Here is a 22,159-nt window from a genome sequence, read left to right on the forward strand (position 1 = left end):
ATTTGACATGCGGCATGCGTGAAGATGGCCAATCAGTTATTATGAAAGTACATGTTTTGCATCATATTTTAATACATTCCATATATGCATAGCATTACAATTTTGTTAATTTTACTCAAAGCAGAATCAAATAATGTCGTGTCTTCATTCGTGAATCCATTATTTTTTTTTCACATATATATGATCTTGATAGGTAAAACTTCAGAAAGATAAATTTGATTTTTCATATGGAATTTCGAAAAATAAAATCGAAACATTTATCGGATCGGTGGCTTTCACTCCACGTGACCATCGATCCGCCATTGTTTGAGCCGCCAAAGTAGGTCTTTGAAAATGGATTCTTAGAATTATGAACCTAGTCCTGTAGAATTAGTACTTTTGGATTTAGTGGCGCTCATATTTTTTAAGTATGACACCTGCAGGTCACTTACTTCTCATTAAACTATACAGAAAAATAAGCTATAAACTACTTATATAAATTAAGTTAAATTGTTCTTCTGCTTCAGGAGTGAGGAACGCAAATAATGTTTAAGCATTAGTCTTATTTCTTGTATGTATGTATGTATGTATGTATATATATATATATATATATATATATATATATATATATATATATATATATATTTATGCATACAATAATGAAGATATATTAACCCAATAACGAATTGTGTAAAGTTACAAAAATCCTGTTTAAATCTAGTCGCTCCCAGACGTCGTCTACTGTTAATGTTGAATGGTTATTATTTGGTTAAATATGGAAAGATAGTCCACGTTACGAAGACCCCCCCCTGCAGTATGTGAGGTTTTTTTTTAGTTTATTCATATCGATTGTGTACTACATGTGGAGAATGGCAAATGTGAAAGTTATTATAATATATGATTACGCCATTTATTTTTAAAATTGCATCTGTCAATATAAAGCGTCCATTACTGATAGAACACTCATAGTAGGATTATAAAATGCATCGCTCGTATTTGTCTGCCTTTTAAGTAAATTTAGAAACTAAATAGGTCAATTAAATATATATTAAACAATTCAAATAAACCAGAATCATTATTTACACCTGACACACAGATGTTTTAAGCAAACAATTAGTCTGATCCCCAGTTTGACAAGCTGTTGGCTCTAAGTAAGTAATGAATGAATCTGATATCTAGTGGGAAAGGGGATTATATATATATATATATATCTATATATATATATATATATATATAATCTTTAAAGAAAAGATACATGTATCTTTTTCAATTAAAAACAGCAATTACAACTTTAATCTGTTGAATGTTGTTTAACATTTCATTTTTTTTCTCCTTTTTTTTTCTTTTGAGAGCAAGAGTAGAAATTCCAGTTTTGATTACTGATAATTATGTCAGATCAGTTAGTTCTCATCAGCAGAGGATTAAAAACATTTTATAATCTCTGTTATTTTAAGAATCACACCTTTTAAGTTATGCTCACCTCATGTGCTTATTTCAAGGGTTATAATTATAGCTTGGACAAATGAATGGAGTTATAATTTGTAATGTTAACAAGCGTAAATGTACCGCAGGAGATGGATGACATTAGGGATTAGTAAGTGCTAATCATTATTGGTATATAGTTCAGCACATTGCAATTCTATGATCAGTGTGATCCTGATCATAGCAGAATAGAAATGGTGTTCATTAACAAGGTACTGTGGTGTGGAAATCAGAAGTAGGTTCAGATTTGAGTAAGAATATCAGATCTCCAGAATATTAGTTATGGGAAGAGGTTAAGACGATGAAATTGCAGTGATGAAATCCCGAGTTTCCAGGAGAAAAAACCCTGCTACCTCCGTATGAGATTGGCTAACTCGCCTTCGATTGAAAAAGTCCATATAAAGTTCCTCCTCCATGACGAGACTCGAACTTAGGCCTTTACCCTTCAGTTTTGATGTCTCCTCCTTATTCAAAAATGTCCCCCTCAAAGAAACCTTAGAGCTAATCCAAGCTAAATTTCCTCCCGATATCTCAGCCCTATTTCAGTTCACAATGAACTTAGGCTATTTCGTTTGGTAGGAAAAATTCTACAAACAGATAGAGGAGACAGCCATGGGTTCCCCACCCTTGGCCAACCTCTTTATGGAGACTTTTCAAGAGAAAGCCTTAAACTCTGCCCCACATAAACCTACCATATGGCTTCACTACGTTGATGATGGGTTCGCTATTTGGCCACATGGCCCGGATACACTCCTCTCCATCTTAACACACTTAAACAACCAACACCTTAGAATCAAGTTCACCCTGGAAAAAGATGAAAACAATAGCCTCCCCTTCCTAGACACAAGTCACCTGCCAACTTGATGGAACCTTGGTTTTCTCAGTTTATAGAAAACCCACCCATACAGGCAGATACATTCACCAACAATCCCCCCCCCCCCCCTCGCAGCAATATGGAGTTATTAAGAGACTTTTCAACAGGGCTAAATTAATCTGTTCAAATAACAAAGCCCTAACCACTGAACTAAATCACATCCTTAACACTTTCTCAGCCAATGGCTACCCCCCAAAAAAATATCCACAACCCCCCCCCCTTCACAAAAAAGATTACTCTAACTCCATCACCATTCCCTACATCCAAAGCACCTCCAAAATAAATCAACAAAATCCTAAAAAACTGTGATTCGACCTCTTGTTACAGACCATATAGAAAATTGGCATCCCTTATCCGCTCCACTAAAGACGAACCACTTCCCCTAGACCTACCTGGTGTATACCAGGTCCTTTGCAACTGCAAATTGTCCTACTTTGGCCAAACAGGCAGGACAGCAAATATAAGAATCTCGGAACACGAGGACTACATCCGATTTCACCAGTACAGCCACTCTGGGCTTGCAGACCATGCTCTGGATACTTGCCACAGAATAAGGTGGAAGAAAGCCTATTCATGGAATCAACCTCAGTCCTTAGGAACATGCCAAACCTCAACAAATTTGGATGCATGAGACTGCCCCAAATTTGGGAAACATACATCAGAAGAACTTCAGCCCAACGGCCAAGAACACCTAATATAGCCCACCAGGGAGCACCATCCTGACTTTAGGAAAACAGTAGCTTCCTCGCTTCATTTCTCATTTGCTGTTATGTAGTACTTGCATGCACGTGTCTTTATCTTAAGTTCCCATGAAGATGGCAACATGACATTGCCGAAATATTGGAAAGTATATATTAAAGTTGATTTAATTTATATTTCTAGTATACGCCATCAATTCCTTAAGTATTTAATTATCATGGTTATGTTAAAGATTAGTAGTGATAACGATATTTTGATAGGGAGTGTGCGGAAGTGAGTGTGTGTGGGGAATATGTAGATGTGTGAAATGCAGTTCAAGATAGAAGAGCTTTATGCCAAGTGATGAGTTGCATACAAACAGGAAGAGATGGAGTCAGTTGAAAAGGTTTGTTTTGGAAGAAGTGTTGAATTAAGGAACTAAAATTGCTATGATAGGAAACAGTAGGCATGTAGGGATGGACTTGGGCAACGGGAGGTTGTATGGTATGAAGCAAATAGAATACTAGTGCTGTGCTGTTTTGTTTCGTCTGTACATAAATGCCATGCACTGTTGCTCTAAATTTAGTCTGCTCCAAAGATTATTGATATTAGTGAAATGGGACTGATGTCCTGAAAATATATGGCATGTTTTGCAAAGATAATTGTGGAAAAGCATGATGGGGAAGTATTGCAGTATGAGATTTTGCCCACCTAGAGTTAGAACCAAGAAGGGAAATGGCAGATTCCCCCCCACACACACTGAGATGCAGGTAGATTTGGGGGGGAGGAGGAATGAGTCACACATTGATACAAAACACTTTTAATGGCAAATGAAGAAATATTTTTAGAATCCTTTGAGGTAGTGTACCCAAAGTCTCACTAATGTTGCCTGTTGCTATTCAGAAGAGGGCACTTTGATTAATGGATGGAGAGCCATTTGCTTTCATAGTCAATACTCTGCCTAATTGGCCATTATCGCCCCCCCCCAATATCTTCTAAAACTAAGAACAAGAGCAAATATTGGTCAATATCCATTAACTATCGACCTCCAAAATTATTCAATCAATTTCTCCTCCTCTTTCATTTCATCTGTCTGTTCTCTGGAACAGTCTCCCTCACTCTACCTTGCCCAGAGACTACACTCTTCTCAATAAAGTTTTTCTGACTGTGCCCGCTTATGCACACTTGTCACTGATGTGCTATAGGTGTAACTTTCATTTGTGTTTCACATATTAAAAATCTTTTCCAAACTTTAGTATGAATTTTCCAAAATATTAAGTGATCACCACCTGATTTTGAGCAAAATTTATTTTACTCAACACCGGGTGGTGATCACTTAATATTTCACGTATTCCATTTTGTTTCATATGTTTTCTCTGTGTGAATTTATGCTTTTTATGTTGAATCAGCATGATATAATAACATGTCCATTTACTGAGAAGAAAGAGTTCACAATAGTGTTCACCACTATTATCGTTCTTTTTATTATTATTATATGGTATCTGCATGGAGACCTACGCTAACGTTTATACACACACAACCTATCATATCTCTCCTTAAATTCATGCTGTCAGGGCCCACAACTAATTCTGGCAATCTATTCCATTCATTCACCACTCTCCATGCAAAAAATCTGGTCTGCACTAATTACAGTCTTACACAACTTCCATGGATGACTCCTAGTTTTCTATTTGTCATATGTTAGATTATCTTTTGCATCAATTTTATAAACCTCTTTAATATCTTTGTCCTCTCTTTTCTTCCTATCAAACAAACTCTGTAACCTACATATATTCAACCTATCCTCATGGGGACCTATCACTTGGCTATCCCGATCCCCAAGAAACCTGTTAAATCTGTGCCCAGTAATCAAAATAAAGCAGAATCATAGCCTTATAAAGAGGGATAATAACTTTCTTATCTTTACTTCTTGGTTGAAAACAACCAAGTAATTCTTTGAGCTGTTTTACCAACTTTTGCAATATGCTCTTTGAACTTCAATTCTCTGTCCACAATTATCCACAAGTCTCTAGCCTTGCAAAACTCCCCTTTTCCATAAATTTTCCCAAAACATTTAAATGCTTGGGATTCATTTTCAATTTCCTATATATCTTCCCTGTGGGACTATAATCACAAATGAGTCTTAATTTTCCAGTTTGGAATTTACTCACATTGTCCTACATGAAATTATTTTCCATTTAAGAAGTTTAGCTTTAATTCTCTCTCTTATTATTGCGGTAAGCAGCATTTGTTTTGTGAATTATAGATACAAAGCATTGTGTTAAAATAATTTGTATCCATAATTTGACCTTTATATCAAGGTCATCATGAATACGTATATATGCTGGACACAAGCTACATCAAAATATGCTGTAAGCTATTCTAATTCTGTTTCCCAGGTTGACCATAATAGGGAATGGTAAGACTTAAACCCTACTCAGTAGCAATTAATGTAGTTCCACTTATATAAGTATTTTATTATTTTTTTCATGAAACAATTAAACAGCAGGTTTAATCATTTCAATATTTTGCCTCTGTCACAGACGTCTTCAGGAATACAATACTAAAATTGTAATAACACAATAAGGGGAAGAAATGAAATTAGACTGATTGAAACTGAAGTCTTATGAGGGATGTCTTTATGTGCTGTTGGCTATCCCTAGATGATGGGTTAGAGGCCTAAGAATTAAAGTTTCCCAAATCTTGAAGTTTGATATAACCATATTTATTAAGATTAGCCTTGTTTTTTAAATCAACTACTGATTCAAAAAGTCTTAAGTTTGTATTTACTGTGATGGTGCATAATTGTTTTCTTCTATCTGATTCTGTACAAGTTATCCGAGGCATGGTCTGCTAGACCTGACTGACCATAATTGTGGCGGTGGATGTATTTTTTGTATTCTTCTAGGTGGATGTTAGCAGATCTTCCAGTTTGACCATAATATAAGTTGAAAGAACAAGGAACCATGTAACTAGCTGGAATAGAGAAGGGAGGAAGTAGATCCTTTGGAGTGTTGAGAAGGGAAGCCAGCTTCAGATGGGGTTTGAAAGTAGTTCAAAGATTATATTTCTTTAATGTTCTGGCTATTTTTTCTGAAGTGCCCTGGATATAGGGAATGGTGATGGCATTACTATAGTCTGGGACACAGGCGACTGGGCAATGGCCAACTGGGTGCCGGACATCTGGGCGACAAAATAATAGATCAAATATGCAATGCTATTCTGTTGATCTACTACCCTGTAAATTTAAATAATATTTTTTTTGAGAAAAGATTTAAAAGAACGGTATAAACATAAAATTTGAAAAATCTCACTCATAATTAAGTTTATTTTTATTGTGTAGAATTACGAATTTGTATAGAAGTTATATTGAAATTTCCCATGCAAAAAATGAGTCAGCTAGTTAATAAATATTTTCATTTATATCATAATGAGAATATTAATTTTTGGTCCTAAAAGTCATGCAATGTGGAGCCAAAGCATGAATGAATTATTTGTGAATGGCACATTTTTACTTTCTTCCCTCTTTTTGTTCAAATTTTTGTTATTTGGGCTAGAAAGGATGGAGGTTCTGTTTTGTATTGTTTACTACCTAATAAGACTCTTGAAATATACACAAAATTATTTTATATGATACATGAAATGTGGCCATTAGGAAAAAGAAAACCAGGACGTCCTCTTAAAAGATTCAACAATGACCTCTAAGGCCAGAACAGGCTGTGCTAGGCCTAAATATTGATATGCATGATGATGATGATGATGAAATGTGGCCATTACTAGATCCCGAAAATATAAATGTTGATTATGAAATTACCATTCATCAAGCTTTACGCATAGTATTTCCGCAAGCTAACATAAATGGTTGCTTTTTTCCATCTTGTACAAAATCTTCGTAAGCATTTAGCTTCATGCAAACTTTTAACCAGATAAAATTCTGGTGCGCAATTTGCTTTAAATTCAAAAATGATCACTTCGCTTGCTTTTGTTCTAGAACAACATATTATTTATGCTATTTCTGAACTTGAGAATCATTTATCCAATAAATTTGAACCAATTTTAGAATAGTTTATGAACACATACGTAGGTCGTCTAAGGGAATAACAGAACCAGGGCTCCACCAATTTTTCCATCAAATGTTGGTCTGTGTACCAAAGAACACCAACAAAAAAAAAAAAAAAAAAAAAAAAAAAAAAAAATCATCAAAAATTGCAATTGAGCAATTTTTGATGATTGTTGTATGGATTTTGATGTATGGATTTTTATAAATGAACTACAAAAAATTCAAATTACATATGATGTTAATTATGAAAGAGCAGTAGCAGGTTTTCAACATCAACAGAAATGTAGACGTTACAATGAAGCTGACCAAAGAATTTTGAAAAAAAAGTTATAAATTACGATAGGGAAAATATAATAGAATATTTACGTGGTATTGCATATAACTATAATATGAATTAATAAATTTAAAATAAAAATTTTGTTTTAAATTTCATATACTTTCTTGTTTTAATGTGTATATGTAACATGTGTAAATATGTTTTTTAATTACAAAATAATATTAATAAATGAATTAAAAATACTATTTTTTCTTTATTTTAATATCATGCAATTATGTCGTTTCATTTTTAAATAATTTTCAGACCACTCTTTTTAACCATCTCTTTCTTAAATGATCCTACAAATTTTGATATATGATATAATTCTTCTAAAAAATATATACAGGTATCCCTTGCTTAACGTGGATTTGATTATCACGGCGAAATTAATTGCGGCAATCCCTTGATATACGCGGCAAGAGTTTTGAGTAACGCACCTTTAAATTTACCATGCAAAATCATGCTCATGCCATGAGGCTGCTAGCCTTGTGGTCATCCAAATTCTCTTAATGAACTGTGTGAGAATGTGAAAGTTTTATTTTTCCCACCAAATACAACATCATTGTTGCAACCTATGGACATGGGAGTCATTGCAACTTTCAAAGCCCATTTTCTTAAAAAGACATTCTCAAAGGCAGTAGAAACAATAATGGGGAAAAAATGCGATTACGCTCCACGAATTTTGGAAAAAATTTAACATTAAACACGCAATTGAGAACATTCGTGAATCGTGGGAGCAATTGTCTTCTAGTTGCATGAAAGCTGTTCGGAGAAACCTTCTGCCAAAATGCGCTAATGACTTAGGTTGTTTTCAAAATCCTCTGAACAACGTGGTCAAAGAAATCGTTGCAATTGGTGAAGACCTCGGTTTTGATGGTGTTGATGCAGAAAATGTTAAAGAATTATTGATTCAAATTCAAAAGATTTCAGTGACAACGATCTTCTTGAAATTGAACAACGAACAAATGGAATGTGAAGATGAGGTTCCAAAAGGAAATAACCGTCAAAGAACTGGATGGAATATTTTGCAGTTTAGAATTGCTTAAGCAGTAAGTAATGGATATGGATCCAGATGTTAATCGAAGAATGCTTGTTTGCCGAGGTCTGGAGGGTCATTTTGCTTGTTATCGTAGAATTTATGCCGATAAGAAAAAAACTAAAACTTCAAACGACTCTTTATAACTTCTTTTGATTAAAAAAAATTGCACTAACTAATGTTAGGTACAAGTATTTATTAAACATTTACTTTGCATTCATTTTTTATCTTTTCTAAAAGAGTACCATATAAAACGAACTATTAGTACAGTAATCGATCAGGGACGAATTGTACTTTTTACCAATGATTATTAGATTTGATTAACGTGATTTTGATGTACGTGGTAACATCAAGGGATTAATTAACCACGTTAATTGAGGGATACCTATATTATTATTATTAAGAGAGACCTCCAGGGAGTCAGAGACTCATCGAGGAAGGCCACATACTACACACACCAGCTATCACTTATTCTTGAATTCATTCACACTGCTTGCACTCACAACATCCAATGGCAATCCATTCTAATCACGCACCACCCTCTGAGAGAAAAATCTAGCCCTCACGCCCTTCTTGGTGGCCTTCATTCTCAGCTTCCAAGGATGCCCTCTCATCCTTTCCCTGCTCTCCATAAATTGAAAAATTCCATCAATTGAAATCCTGCGTGACCCTTTTAGAAGTTTGTAAGTCTCAATCATATCACCCCTCTTTCTCTTGTTTGCTAGTGTCTGCAGCCTACAAATTCTCAATCTGTCTTTATAATCAGTATTCTACAATCCTGATGTCATTTTTAACACTCTCATTTGTACTCTCTCCATATCAGAATCACAACAGAAACCAGTAGACCAGACCCGCGCACAATAGTTCAAGTGAGGTCTTATCAAGGCCTTGTAAAGAGGCAAAATAACATTCTTATCTTCACATGTGAACGTTCGTTTCAGCATTGCAATTATCTTTTGAGTTATATTTGCAATCTTTGCAACATGGCCCCTAAACTTTAACTTCCAATCTACTAACATTCCAAGATCCCTAGCGTAATCCCACCAATATAATACAACATTGAATATCTAATCATGCTGAAGTGAATACTTTACATTTACTGACATCCATTTTTCTATGCCCACAATTCCAGCCTATTCAAATAATTCTGCAAAGACTTCATATCAGCAGCATTCCTGATTATCCTACCTATCTTTACATCATCAGCAAGTCCTTCCCAATATCATTAATGTACAGATTGAATAACAGTGGACTAAGCACTGATTCTTGTGGTACACCACTGGTCACCTTAAACCTTACAGACTCAGATCCCCCGTATACCACTTTTTGATATCTGTCAGTCAGCCATCCTCTTATCCATGCTGATATTGTATAACCCAAACCCATTTTCTCCAATTTATGCAGCAGCCTGCCATGCTGTATTCTGTCAAAAGCCTTAGCAAAATCCAAAAGTATCATGGTGTATCCATTCTCCTTGTCTAGTTCAATGGTAACATTGTTATAGAATGTGAGCAAGTTGCTAAAACATGATCTTCCCTTAGTAAAACCATGTTGTTCATTACAAAGTAGATATTCTCTGTCAACCCATTTCTGAATGCGGGCCCTAACCAATTTTTCCATAATCTTCACACCACTCCTGAGATACTAATTTTTTTTTTAAATTATCGAAAATTAGGGTATTGGAGGCAAATTCACACAGGCCATTTTAGGTCGTTAGGTCTGGATTATTTTTAGTTTTTTTTTTTTTTTTTTTTTTTTTCAGTTATGTGGACATAACTTGTACCTCATACCTCAACCATATTTATGTTTATATATATTTACCAAGATTTATAGTCGCCCAGTTGTCGTGTACCCTTGTAGTCTTTATGTTAAGAGGATGTGAGGACGTGAAAGGACATTATTGTAGATCTTTTTTTCATTGTAACATTGCACAGGAAGGGTTGGTGAATAAAGATTAGTTCTTCTATAAGAGAAGCTTGAGTGGAACAGAGGTTGGAGGTTCTGTTGACAAGGATTTTGATGACACCATGTTGTTGAAAAGGGATAGGATGGGAAAGTTGGTATCTATCTACCTGTGTGGGTGAGTGTTCTGCAAACTGTAAAAGAAAGTGTGCCATCGGGCAGACAAGTGATTAGAGTATCTAAAAAAGGAAAGCTATTATTTTCTTTTTCAATAGTGAACTAGATTCTGGGATGCTGAGTATGGGTAGGAGGAGGAAGAAAATCAAATGTGTCTGAGCTATGTTGCCAAATAGAGAGCACATCAACAATATATCTTTAAAAAATGGAAGGTTTGAGACTGGCAATATCAAGAGTATGTTTTTCAAAATGCTCCATATAGAAATTGGCCAGAGGGGGAAGAGAGTGGAGATCCCATGAAAGTGTACCTTCTATGTCTTTGTGTAAGGTGCCCAAGAGAAGTAACTAGTATGGATAGCAAAATTAGAGATCAGTAATATCAGGGGGGGAAGCATTTTTCAGTAAATTTAGAGTGTCAAAAAGGGGAATATTTGTGAATAAGGAGGTGATATATGTCAACAGACATTTATCGAAAGTGATCCTAATAATCTATATCTATAAAATTTGTATTCCTTATATAAAAAGCATTTGTGAACACACAGCTAAGATTCTTAGGAATCTTCAGCTCTCTTCCACCTTCAAAAGCAGTCAACCAAATCTGCCAACTGCTACATTCTCCTAAAGATCCTCACTTATGACTAATCTACTTTACCAAGTTCTGTTACTGTAAATGATACAGGATCTCTTCATATTCAAAATTGTTGATGCTTGACTACAAGGATTAATGAGAATAAACTATTATTTAGATATTGGTCAAGTGTAGGTGAATAACTATTTTAATTACCAACTAGTTCCGCTGGCTTATGCTCTCAGCTTCATCAGGGTACAATCAGGAAATCAAAGAAAACGAAAATTACAAGCTAAACGTTAACTGGCCTGTTATCGTTTAGCTTGTAATTTTCGTTTTCTTTGCTTTCTTGATTATATGCTGATGAAGCTGGCAAAACTAGTTGGTAATTAAAATAGTTATTCACCTACACTTGACTAATATCTAAATAATAGTTTATTCTCATTAATGCAGGACCTTTTAGGATAATACCAAACTGTTAAATCATCATACGAGTGAATGCACCATCATAAAAATGGGCACTGGTTATAATTGAAAAGTGTTGTATGAGTCCTAACACAGCACTTGAAGTATTCAAAATTATGCTAAAAGTTACAGTTATGTAAAAATATTGTTTAAGTTTACTTATACAATAACATTTTTAATATACTTGTGTATATTAGAAGTGTTGGGATTACTATATGAAACTAGTTCTTTTAAGCCGTCTCTAAAGTTAAAGCAATACTTCTTTTTCTTAACTTCAAAAATGATTTAGTATTTGCTTTTAAACATAATCAGTTATGCATTAAGCAAGATCAAAAAGAATATCTTCATCTTGTGTTTTTTTTTTTATTATTATTATTACGGGCAGCTCCAAGGAGTCCTTAGACTAATCGAGGGAGGCCAAACATCATGTCAAGAACAGCTATTCAACATTCACACACTATCTATCATACTTCTCCTTGAACTCATTTTATTATTTTTTTATTATTATTATTCAGGCCTCCATGGAGTCAAAAGACTCATCATGGGAGCTCCTTCCTAAGAACATAAAGTCTGTCAAGACTCATCGAGGGGAGCCCCCCCTAAGAAACACAAAGTCTATCATACCACTTCTTAAACTCATTGACTGCTCTCACCACTCCATCAGGCAATGCATTCCATGGTTCAACCACCCTCCATGCAAAGAAACCACTCCTCACCCTCTTGCTCACAGTTTCCTTTCATGACTTCCAGGGATGGCCTCTTGTCATCACTCCTTCCCGCTGTTCAACCAAGCGATAGAACTCCCCAGTGTCAACCCTGTAACCACCTCTCAACAGTTTAAAAGTCTTAATCATATCACCTCTCCTTCTTCTATCCACCAAACTCTGCAGTCCACATTCCTTCAGCTGATCCTCATAACCAAAATTGTACAGTCCTGAAACCATCTTTGTCATCCGTCTTTATATCCTTTCCACAGTTAATTTATCCCCTTCAAATCCTGGGGACCAAATCTGAGAACAATAGTCTAAGTGTGGTCTGATCATAGACTTATACAACGGAATGATAACCCTTTTATCTCTGCAGGTCAGTGTCCTTCTCATAATTGCAGCAATCCTCTGTGTTACCTTCACTACCTTTGCAATATGTCCCCTAAATTTCAGGTTTCTATCAATCATCAACCCCAGATCTCTTGTCTCCCCTACTTCCTCCAGTACAACTCCTCCCATAGAGTATGCAGCATCCCATTGATGTTTCCCAGACCTCAAGACCTTACATTCTGCTGCATTAAACTGATACCCCCATTCATTTACCCATCTGTCTAGCTTATTCAAATCCTCTTGCAGGGCTACCACATCTGCACTATTACTAATAATTTTTCCCAGCTTCGCATCATCTGCAAACAACTGAATATCCCCTTGCAATCCACTGGCAATGTCATTGATATAAAGGTTAAACAATATAGGTCCTGGTACTGAGCCCTGTGGGACCTCACTTGTAACCCTCTGCTTCCTTGAAACTGCTCCACCATACACAACTCTCTGATACTTATCAGACAGCTAATTCTGAATCCAATTGACCAATCTGACATCCAGACCCATGTGCTGCAACTATTTATAATCATGGCACCCACAACAGACTCTGGCAGCTTATTCCACTCATTTACCACTCTCCAAGTAAAAAACCTAGCTCTAACACCCCTGCTAACAACATTCTTACCAAGCTTCCATGGATGGCCCCTAGTCCTCCCACTACCAGTCCTATTCTCAAAAATATCTTCTGAATTAATCTTATAGAAACCCGTCAGTAATTTGAATGTCTCAATCATATCACCCCTTTTTCCGCCTATCAACCAATTTCTGCAGCCCACAAATCTTCAACCTGTTCTCATAAGGTTTATTCCATAGTCCTGCTATTATCTTGGTCACTTGTCTCTGAATCCTCTCCACCTCCTCCCCATCGACAAGAAACTCTGGCGCCCATATCTGGGCACAGTAGTCTAGATGGAGTCTTATCAAGGCTCGATACAGAGGAACAATAACCTGTTTGCCTCTGCTCGTTAAAGTGTTTTTCAGCAACCAAGTGATTTGATGAGCTGATTTTGCCACTTTTGTGATGTGTCCCCTAAATTTCAACTTCCTATCCACAAATACTCCCAAATCCCTGGCCTCGTCAATCTCCTGGAGTACAGTTCCACCAATGTGATATACTGCTGCTAATTTTTTTTTAACACCAAAATGCAAAACCTTACATTTTTCCACATTAAACTGACATCCATTCTCCTTAGCCCAGTCCTCCAAATCATCCTGCAAAATTTTGACATCCTGAGCATTCATTATTGCTCTACCTAACTTTGCATCATACGCAAACAGATGCACAGTTCCGCTCAGATCCTTTCCTATATCGTTAATGAATAAATTAAACAGTAGCGGTCCAAGAACAGAACCCTGTGACACACCGCTAGTCACAGACCGTCTTTTGGAATCTACTCCTGAATAAACCACTCTGATATCTCTCCATCAACCACCCTCCTATCCATCTCACTAACCCGATATCCATTCTCATATGCTGCAGTTTACTGATTAGAATTCCATGTGGTATCCTATCAAAGGCTTTAGCAAGGTCCAGTAGAATCACTGTAAACCCGTTACCCTTATCCAGTTCAGCCATAACTGTGTTATAGACCGTGAGCAAGTTACTGAGGCATGATGTACCCTTCACAAAACCATGCTGTCCCCCATAAAGTATCCCATTTTCATCTATCCAATCATCTATGCAATTCAACTTCTATTCTCTTTGGCTGTAGCTCATCAGCAATCATCAATAATACACCTCCCCCATTTTATTCTCCCTGTCATTCCTGAACACACTATACCCCTCGCATTCAATCCCACTAGCTATATCATCTTCAGTCAGCTGTGTTTCACTAATGCCAATAACCTGTGGTCTGGAAGTGCCAACCAAGGCCAAAAATTCTTACTTCTTGTTCCTAATACTCCTAGCATTAGTATACATGAATTGCAGACCCCTGTTTATCCCATTCTGATTTGTTGTCCTTATTTGCTCGGGCATATTATACTCATTCATACACTCAACTGCCTCCCTAAGGTCTGCATATCTACCCCCCCTAATAAATCTTTTTCCTGATTCTGCACATCCACTTCATTCAACAGCACTTTTTCAAGTCTCCTTACACTGAATCCATTCAAATGCAAACCATCCACCTTAATAGATCCTTTCGCCCATCGACCTCGCTCCACACGTCCACAAATTCCACACCACTCGTCATGCATAACCCACACATAAAGTCATTTGCAATTATGGCCCTCCTCCTAAACTCTTCACTGTCATACCGCAGAAAAAGACTAATCATCCTAACTCTCTCACTCTTTTCTTTTGCTGCCTCAAACAATTCATTCAGGTCCTCTATCATTTCCATTTTATCTCCTTTCAAATCATTCATACCTGCCACCACTATCATTTCTTCCACCCTTTGCTTTTGCTTCTTAATAGACTCACTTACGTCCTTAATGGTCGCACCAGGCTGGTACGATTTTGTCAAATTCTCTACTATCGCACCTCGTACTAACGAATCTCCATACAGCACTCGCTCCTTCATTTTGTTTACATTCACAATCATACTCTTATATTTCCTATCATACTTTTTTTTTTTGGCTGGTACACTCAATAGACATTTGTGCATACACTCCGGCTGCCGCTTTGCGCTATGTATCGCTCCGCTCAACAGCGCGATCTCACTCATTGCATCTATCTCATCTTTTTTATTATCTGTTAAACTATTAATTTGCTCTGTATTAATACCTTCATTTACACTTTATACATTCATGCCCTCACAGCTCTCTAGTACAACCTCGCAATTTATCATATCGCTATTTTCTGCATTCTGAAATTTGACAAAAATATCGCACTCACGACCTGAAATACACTTTAATTCCTCATTTTCCTTACATTTTCTACACACATTCACTCTATTATCATCATCTAACCATACTCCAACTGCTCTCTGCAAAGCATACATTTCGCAGATAGTACATTGAATAATCTCCTTTATATTACAATTATTGAACAAAGATGGCAAACCATTATTACTAGCCGCCATTTTCCTTCTTACTGGAGCCATGTGCGCGCTTCCATCGTATTTTATCAAATTAATAATTGAAACACCAAAAACAGACACACTAAGATACGAAAAGCAAACAAAACTATGTAATATTCCAGCAAAATTGTCAATGATAACTTAAAATAACACTTATCTTATCAGGAGCTCTCAACAAACACTACAGACCACAAGTCCCTCTAGCGGCCTGCTTTCATTATATAATGAAAACTCGTGTCAATTTTTGTGGCATTATTTAAAACAGAATTATGACATAATTCTAATCACCACTCTGGAATAATATGAATGTTTTTTTTTTTTTTTTTATAGGTAGTACAGATGGCACTGAGGAACCCATGACTCCTCACCTTTCTGATCTCTCTAGCACTCCAAGTACATCTCCCAAGGCAATGTTTTATTTCTCTTTTTCCATTATTTTAATTTCATCAGTTTCTTACTCTACTCTTAAATTTTTGGTTATATGTAAGTCATATTAGTTACAACATGTTGACTGTCATTTCATCAAGGAGTAAAACTAGAAAATTCATTTGTAGTTATCAAGCAGATCAGTTATGTGGTAGATCAGATAATATGGTTTATCTAGTGCATAGATGATAGTTTAAGTAGTGTAGATAGTGGTTTGTGTTGTGTGCTGTGTCTTTCTGCAATATGTTTTTGGGCTCCTTGGAGGTGTAATAAAAAAAATAATTCCATAGCTTTATTGATACCTATGTATCTAATTCTTCTCTTTAGTGATGCATCCTCACTCTTGAAAAAAAATTTACTTATTTAATAACGCTAGTGTCTTTTGGTTCTGCAGCTTTACATGTGAGAGAATGTCAAGCTACTGTACATTGGTGCTGTCTGTGTGGATGGGTTTTATACTTCTCCCATTTCTTGCATTGAATTTGGTCATTATCCTTCTACCATTCTAAACATACAAAATTCAGTTCTCTTTGATTTTTTTTTTTTTTTTTTTTTTATTTCAGAAAAATCAGAATATTTTCCATGCTGGATACCAAAAAAAGTAATGGTCCTGGTGCAGCTATCTCTGATTTTTTATTTTATTTTATTATTTTTTTGTGATTCAGAGGTTACTTTTATTCCAGTGGTAGTTGTCCTACAGCATGGAAGTTAGCCCATATTAAACTCGTTCCCGAGTAGATGATAAATCTTTCCATCAAATTACTATGCAATTTTACTCAAGAAGTTACTCACTTAAGCTCTTTCTGAAGAGAGAGAAAAATCATAATATTGGTAATGACATTCCATTCTACTTTGAAGCCTCTCAGCTATTAAATAATTACTGGCATGGATTTGTCAATGGGAGATCTCCTTGCTTGTATTGCCCATCTTTGGACAAATGCATCGGAAAAGTTTGGGAGAGCTCAATTGCTCTTGATCACTAAAGTATATGATTGAATTTAGCACAGTGGCTTATATAGCATCCATCATTTACAGTAGTCATTTCAACTCCTGCAACTGGGTTGGCAACTTCCTCTCATTACAAATTGTGTGATTAGCGAGTGGATCTTCAAACTTTGCGGTTATCTGATGCTAGTGTTCCACAAGGCTGTTCTTTTAACTTATTCTTTTCCTTTATAACTATCAGTAACCATCTCCAGTTGATTGCAAATCTAATACCTAGTTTTGTTGACAGCACATGGTATTCCTCTTTCCCCTTTAACAAACCTTGCACTGCACAAATCACCAAAGTTTCCAGAATATTAATTTCTGCAATCCTGTAATCTGACCTCAGTTATTCATTTCAGTGCTATTAAAATTCAATCCTGTTATATTTCTGACTGAAAAAAACAAAAAGCCTTTCATTTTAGTCCTTTTTTTTTTTTTTACACTGAAATTTGTAGACCATATGATTTCTCTTCTTGGGATTACTCTTAACTGATCTCTTTTGGCATAAACATATTACAATAAATTAAAGATGCCAAGAAATTATATTATTGGTTTATTGTATTGTAAATTATGTTATTTTGGTTTATTATTAGTCACAAAGTAATTTCATGGCTGGGTAACTCTTATATAGAGACTGACTTCACATCACTTGCCTTAGTATCTCATAATGCAAAGCACATATCCTTTCAGAGCTATGCATTATAGTAAAGGTCACTAACCAGTTTCAACCTTTGAGGTATCATCAGTAGGACCCAGAAATTATACCAGGGTTGAAGTAATGCAGAAGTCATATTTCCATATACAAGTAGCCAAAAGGTGTCACACCTTACTAAAATACTCTGGATTAGAGATGGATATTGGAAGTTTTTCCCACTTGGTTATTACTGTAAATTAAAGATGCTGAGAAATTATGTTCTTGGTTTAATCCTTAATCCAAGTGTAAACAAACAAAGTTTGCATGTGAAATAATTTCATGACTGGGCAACTGGTATGTAGAGGCTACTGATTTCACATCACTTGACATCTTTAATTTATAGTATAACCAAAGTGATCGCTAAGTTGTTACTAGGTGTTACAATCTATTCAAATCATTATGTAATTGCTGAATATCAGTAGCATCCCTGATTGCCCTGCATATCTTCGCATCATCAGCAAACAATTGCAAATCTGATGATAGACCCTGCTTAATGTCATTAATGTATAGATTGAACAATAATGGCCCAAGGACTTAACCCTGAGGTACACCACTGGTTACCTTAAATCTGGCAGATTCACACCCACTGTATACCACTTTTTGATATCTGTCTGTTAACCATCCCCTGATCCAAGTCAATAGATTATGTTCCAATCCCATATTCTCCAGTTTACGCAACAGCCTATCGTGTGGTATCCTATCAAATGCCTTAGAAAAATCCAACATTATCATAGTGTATCCATTTCCTTTATCCAACTCGGCCATAACATTGTTATAAAATATGAGCAAATTGCTAAAACATGACCTTCCTTTAGTAAACCCATGCTGTTCCCTGCAGAGTATAGAATGCTTGTCTACCCATTTCTGTATGCTTCTCTAAAATAATCACTACCACACCAGAAATACTAATAGGTCAGTAATTAGACACATCAGTTTTTGCACCACCCTTGTGAAATGGAACTATCATACATTTCTTCCATTCCTGTGGTATCATTCCTGAGCTGAGACTCAAGTTATACAAATGTGTGAAAGGCCTAGCCAATTCAGCTGAACATTCCTTTAACAAACGGGCAGATATTCCATCTGTCCATATTGACAAATGTTTATCCAGGTTATGCAAAAGCTCTTCAACCTCATTTTCATTAACCTCTAACTCTTCATCCAACATAGCAGTAGCACTGTGCACCATACTACACACACATCTGGTTGATATATCTTAGCAAAGTGAGCACTCATTAACTGAACAATCTCCTTAGCTTCAGACACTCATGTACCATCTGCATTCAATAAAGTTATTCTTCGACATTCATTCTTTCTTTTGCTTGCGGCATAACGATAAAATTCTTTTGGATTGCCTTTAACTTGCATGGCCAATTTCTTTTCATACTCCGTTTTATTAGATTGACACAAAAAAAATTTTTCAATATATGGGGAGTAGAGGAAATACAAGGGTCACACTTGCAAGTTGTCTAAGACAACCTGCAAGTGTGTGCAAGTTAGTAAGAGCATACTAGGTTCTTTACTTAGGAGAGTGGTGAATGAGTGGAATGGATTACCAGAGATGGTCATGAATAGGTTTAAGGAGATGTGTAATAGGTATTGTGTTAATGGATAGTGGGTCTTTTGACCCACGATTAGTCTTTTGACTCCAAGGAGTACCCATATAAATAATAAAATAATAAACAGGCAAATATCTCTGAAAAAATCAGTTATATTCTGAATTAGAACCTTATTATTATTATTATTATTATTATTAAACAAGACCTCATGGAGTCAAAGACTCATCTAGGAGGTCCTTTTATCTCACACACATCTCATCATACCATGTCTTAAACACACTCAAACTCCTTGCAGACACCACACTCTCAGGCAAGGCATTCCAATCATTTCCAACTCTGCATGGAAAAAACCTGCCTCTCACTCCCCTACTCACACCCTCTTTATACAGTTTCCAGGAATGACCTCTGGTTCTCCCCTGATCTCCCACTATTCTCTGTAGAACTTCTCCACCATTGATCCTATAACAACTTATAGGTCTCTATCATATCTCCCCTCTTCCTTCTCTCCACTAGACTCTGCAAATTACATCTTTTTAATCTTTCCTCATACTCGACATTCCAGAGGTCAGAAACTACCTTAGTCAGTCGCCTTTGGACCCTTTCCAACATCTCTTCATCCTTCTGAAAACCAGGTGACCAAATCTGGGCACAATAGTCCATGTGTGGCCTAATCAAAGCCTTATACAATGGAACAAGAATCTCCCTACTTCTACACGTCAGTGTCCTCCTCATCATTCCCAGAAGTCTTTGTGTTGTCTTCACAATTTTGGCGATGTGTCCCCTAAATTTTAGATCCTTATCCACTATCACTCCCAGATCTCTTATTTCCTCTACTTCCAACAATATATTCTCACCAAGCATAAATTCTGCATCCCATCTTTGTTTTCCAAATTTTAAAACCTTACATTTTGCAACATTGAACTCACATCCCCATTTGCTTGCCCAATCACTCAATTTATTCAAGTCTTCTTGTAAGGCCACAACATCTTCACTACTCTTTATGGTTCGTCCCAACTTTGCATCATCTGCAAACAACTGCATATCTCCATCCAAATCTTCGCCAATATCATTAATATACAAGTTAAATAGTAATGGCCCTAAAACAGATCCCTGAGGCAATCCACTAGTGACTTTCCTTTTCCTGGATATTGCACCCCCATACACAACTTGTTGATACCTATCAGATAGCCAGTCTCCAATCCAATGCACTAATCTAATATCCAACCCCATCTGCTCTAGTTTGACTGTCAACTTATCATGAGGTACTCTATCAAAAGCTTTTGCAAAATCCAAGTATATTACTGTGTATCCCCCTCTCCTCTGTCCACGGAAGCAGTCACTCTATTGTAATAAGTAAGTAGATTACTAAAACACGACCTCCCCTTAGCAAATCCATGCTGTCCATCAAAGATTATACCATTGTTGTCAACCCAACTCTGGATCCTAGTTCTCACAAGCTTCTCCAACAACTTAACCACATCACACAGATACCTGACACACAGATAGGCCTATAGTTTGATGCTTGAGTTCGATCACCTCCTTTATGAAGTGGCACAATCTTGCCCTCCTTCCACTCTTTAGGGACTTGACCAAGTGCAAGACTCGTATTAAAAAAATATGTCAAGGCAGGTGTCAACTCTCTGGCACATTCCTTCAGAATACCCGGTGATATATTATCAAGTCCCACAGCCTTATTTACATCTAGTTTACTCAACTCCCCAAACACCTCTTGCTCACTTACAGTCAGTCTCTCCTCCCCATCATCAACTGCTCTTAATCTCTCCATGAAGTCACATTCACAAGATTGAAAGATCTTTATGAACTGCTCATTAAGTATCTCCACCACACATTCTGCAACAGCTGTCTTTATACCATTTCCTCCAATCAATGTCATCCTTCCATAATCATTCTTTCTTTTGCTGGCTACATATCGAAAGAACTCCCTAGGATTCTTTTTAGCTTCATTAGCTAACTGCTGTTCATACCTCTCTTTAGCTACTCTCACCAACCAAGTCACTCTCCTTGCCTGGTCTTTGTAGAACTCATGAAATTGGTTACTTCCACTTCTCTTATGCTGCCTCCACAATGCCCTTTTTCTCTGTATTGCATGCTTAATCTCTTTATTCATCCATCTCACACCTAATTTATTTAACCTTCTCACCCGTGGTATATATTTAGACATTGCATCCACTAAATATTTTTTGAAAATCCCCCAAGCTGCATTGATCTCTTTTCCAGCTAACTCCTCATTCCATGCTACACCTGCAAGCTGTCTCCTGAGCTCTTCATAATCACCCCCCTTGTAGTTCCACATATACCCTTTTTTCACAGGGGTCCTTGCACTGCTGGCAACCACCCAAGTAATCACCTCATGGTCACTTTCACCAATTGGTGGATGATTTGATACCTCATTGATAATTACATCCTCCGATGAGATGACCAAATCCAAGACCCTTAATCCTCTTGTGCCCTCTGTTACATACTGTCTGAGGTAGTTATCCCTCAAAAACTCAAGAAACTCATTTTCTTTACTTCCAGTTGCTATCTCTTCATTCCAGTCTATATTGCCATAATTAAAATCGCCCATAATGATCACCCTTTTCTTATTTGCTTGGCTTATTTGACTATACATTTCACTATCACCACCATCCACATTACCAGGTCTATAACAACATCCCACCAAGTATTTGATTCTATTCACCTCTATCTCACACCATACTGCCTCAAAACCACTGGCCCCATTTCCCTCTTGCATCTCTACCTTGTATGGACATAACTCTTTCTCTATCATCAATAGCACTCCCCCTCCCTTTTTACCCCTTCTATCCTCACGAAACACATC

The 22,159-nt window shown here is 36.4% G+C and overlaps 1 protein-coding gene across 9 annotated transcripts in view; it reads left to right on the forward strand.

The window, feature by feature from the left end:
- LOC150106162 (oxysterol-binding protein-related protein 8-like) overlaps positions 1-22,159 on the forward strand; it is a 387,947-nt gene that overhangs the window by 206,623 nt on the left and 159,165 nt on the right. For 6 of the 9 annotated variants that reach the window (XM_090394505.1, XM_090394504.1, XM_090394510.1 and 3 more), the window contains one exon: positions 15,982-16,058. The exons of the other annotated variants lie outside the window; for them this stretch is intronic. In XM_090394505.1, the coding sequence (XP_090250631.1) occupies positions 15,982-16,058 (77 nt within the window). The remainder of the gene's footprint in view (positions 1-15,981; positions 16,059-22,159) is intronic. 9 annotated transcript variants of the gene reach the window in all.

The sequence above is a fragment of the Typopeltis vanoorti genome, chromosome 6 (genome assembly GCF_054136105.1).
Source record: "Typopeltis vanoorti isolate ZY-2024b chromosome 6, IOZ_Tvanoo_1.0, whole genome shotgun sequence".
Lineage (NCBI taxonomy): Eukaryota > Metazoa > Arthropoda > Arachnida > Uropygi > Thelyphonidae > Typopeltis > Typopeltis vanoorti.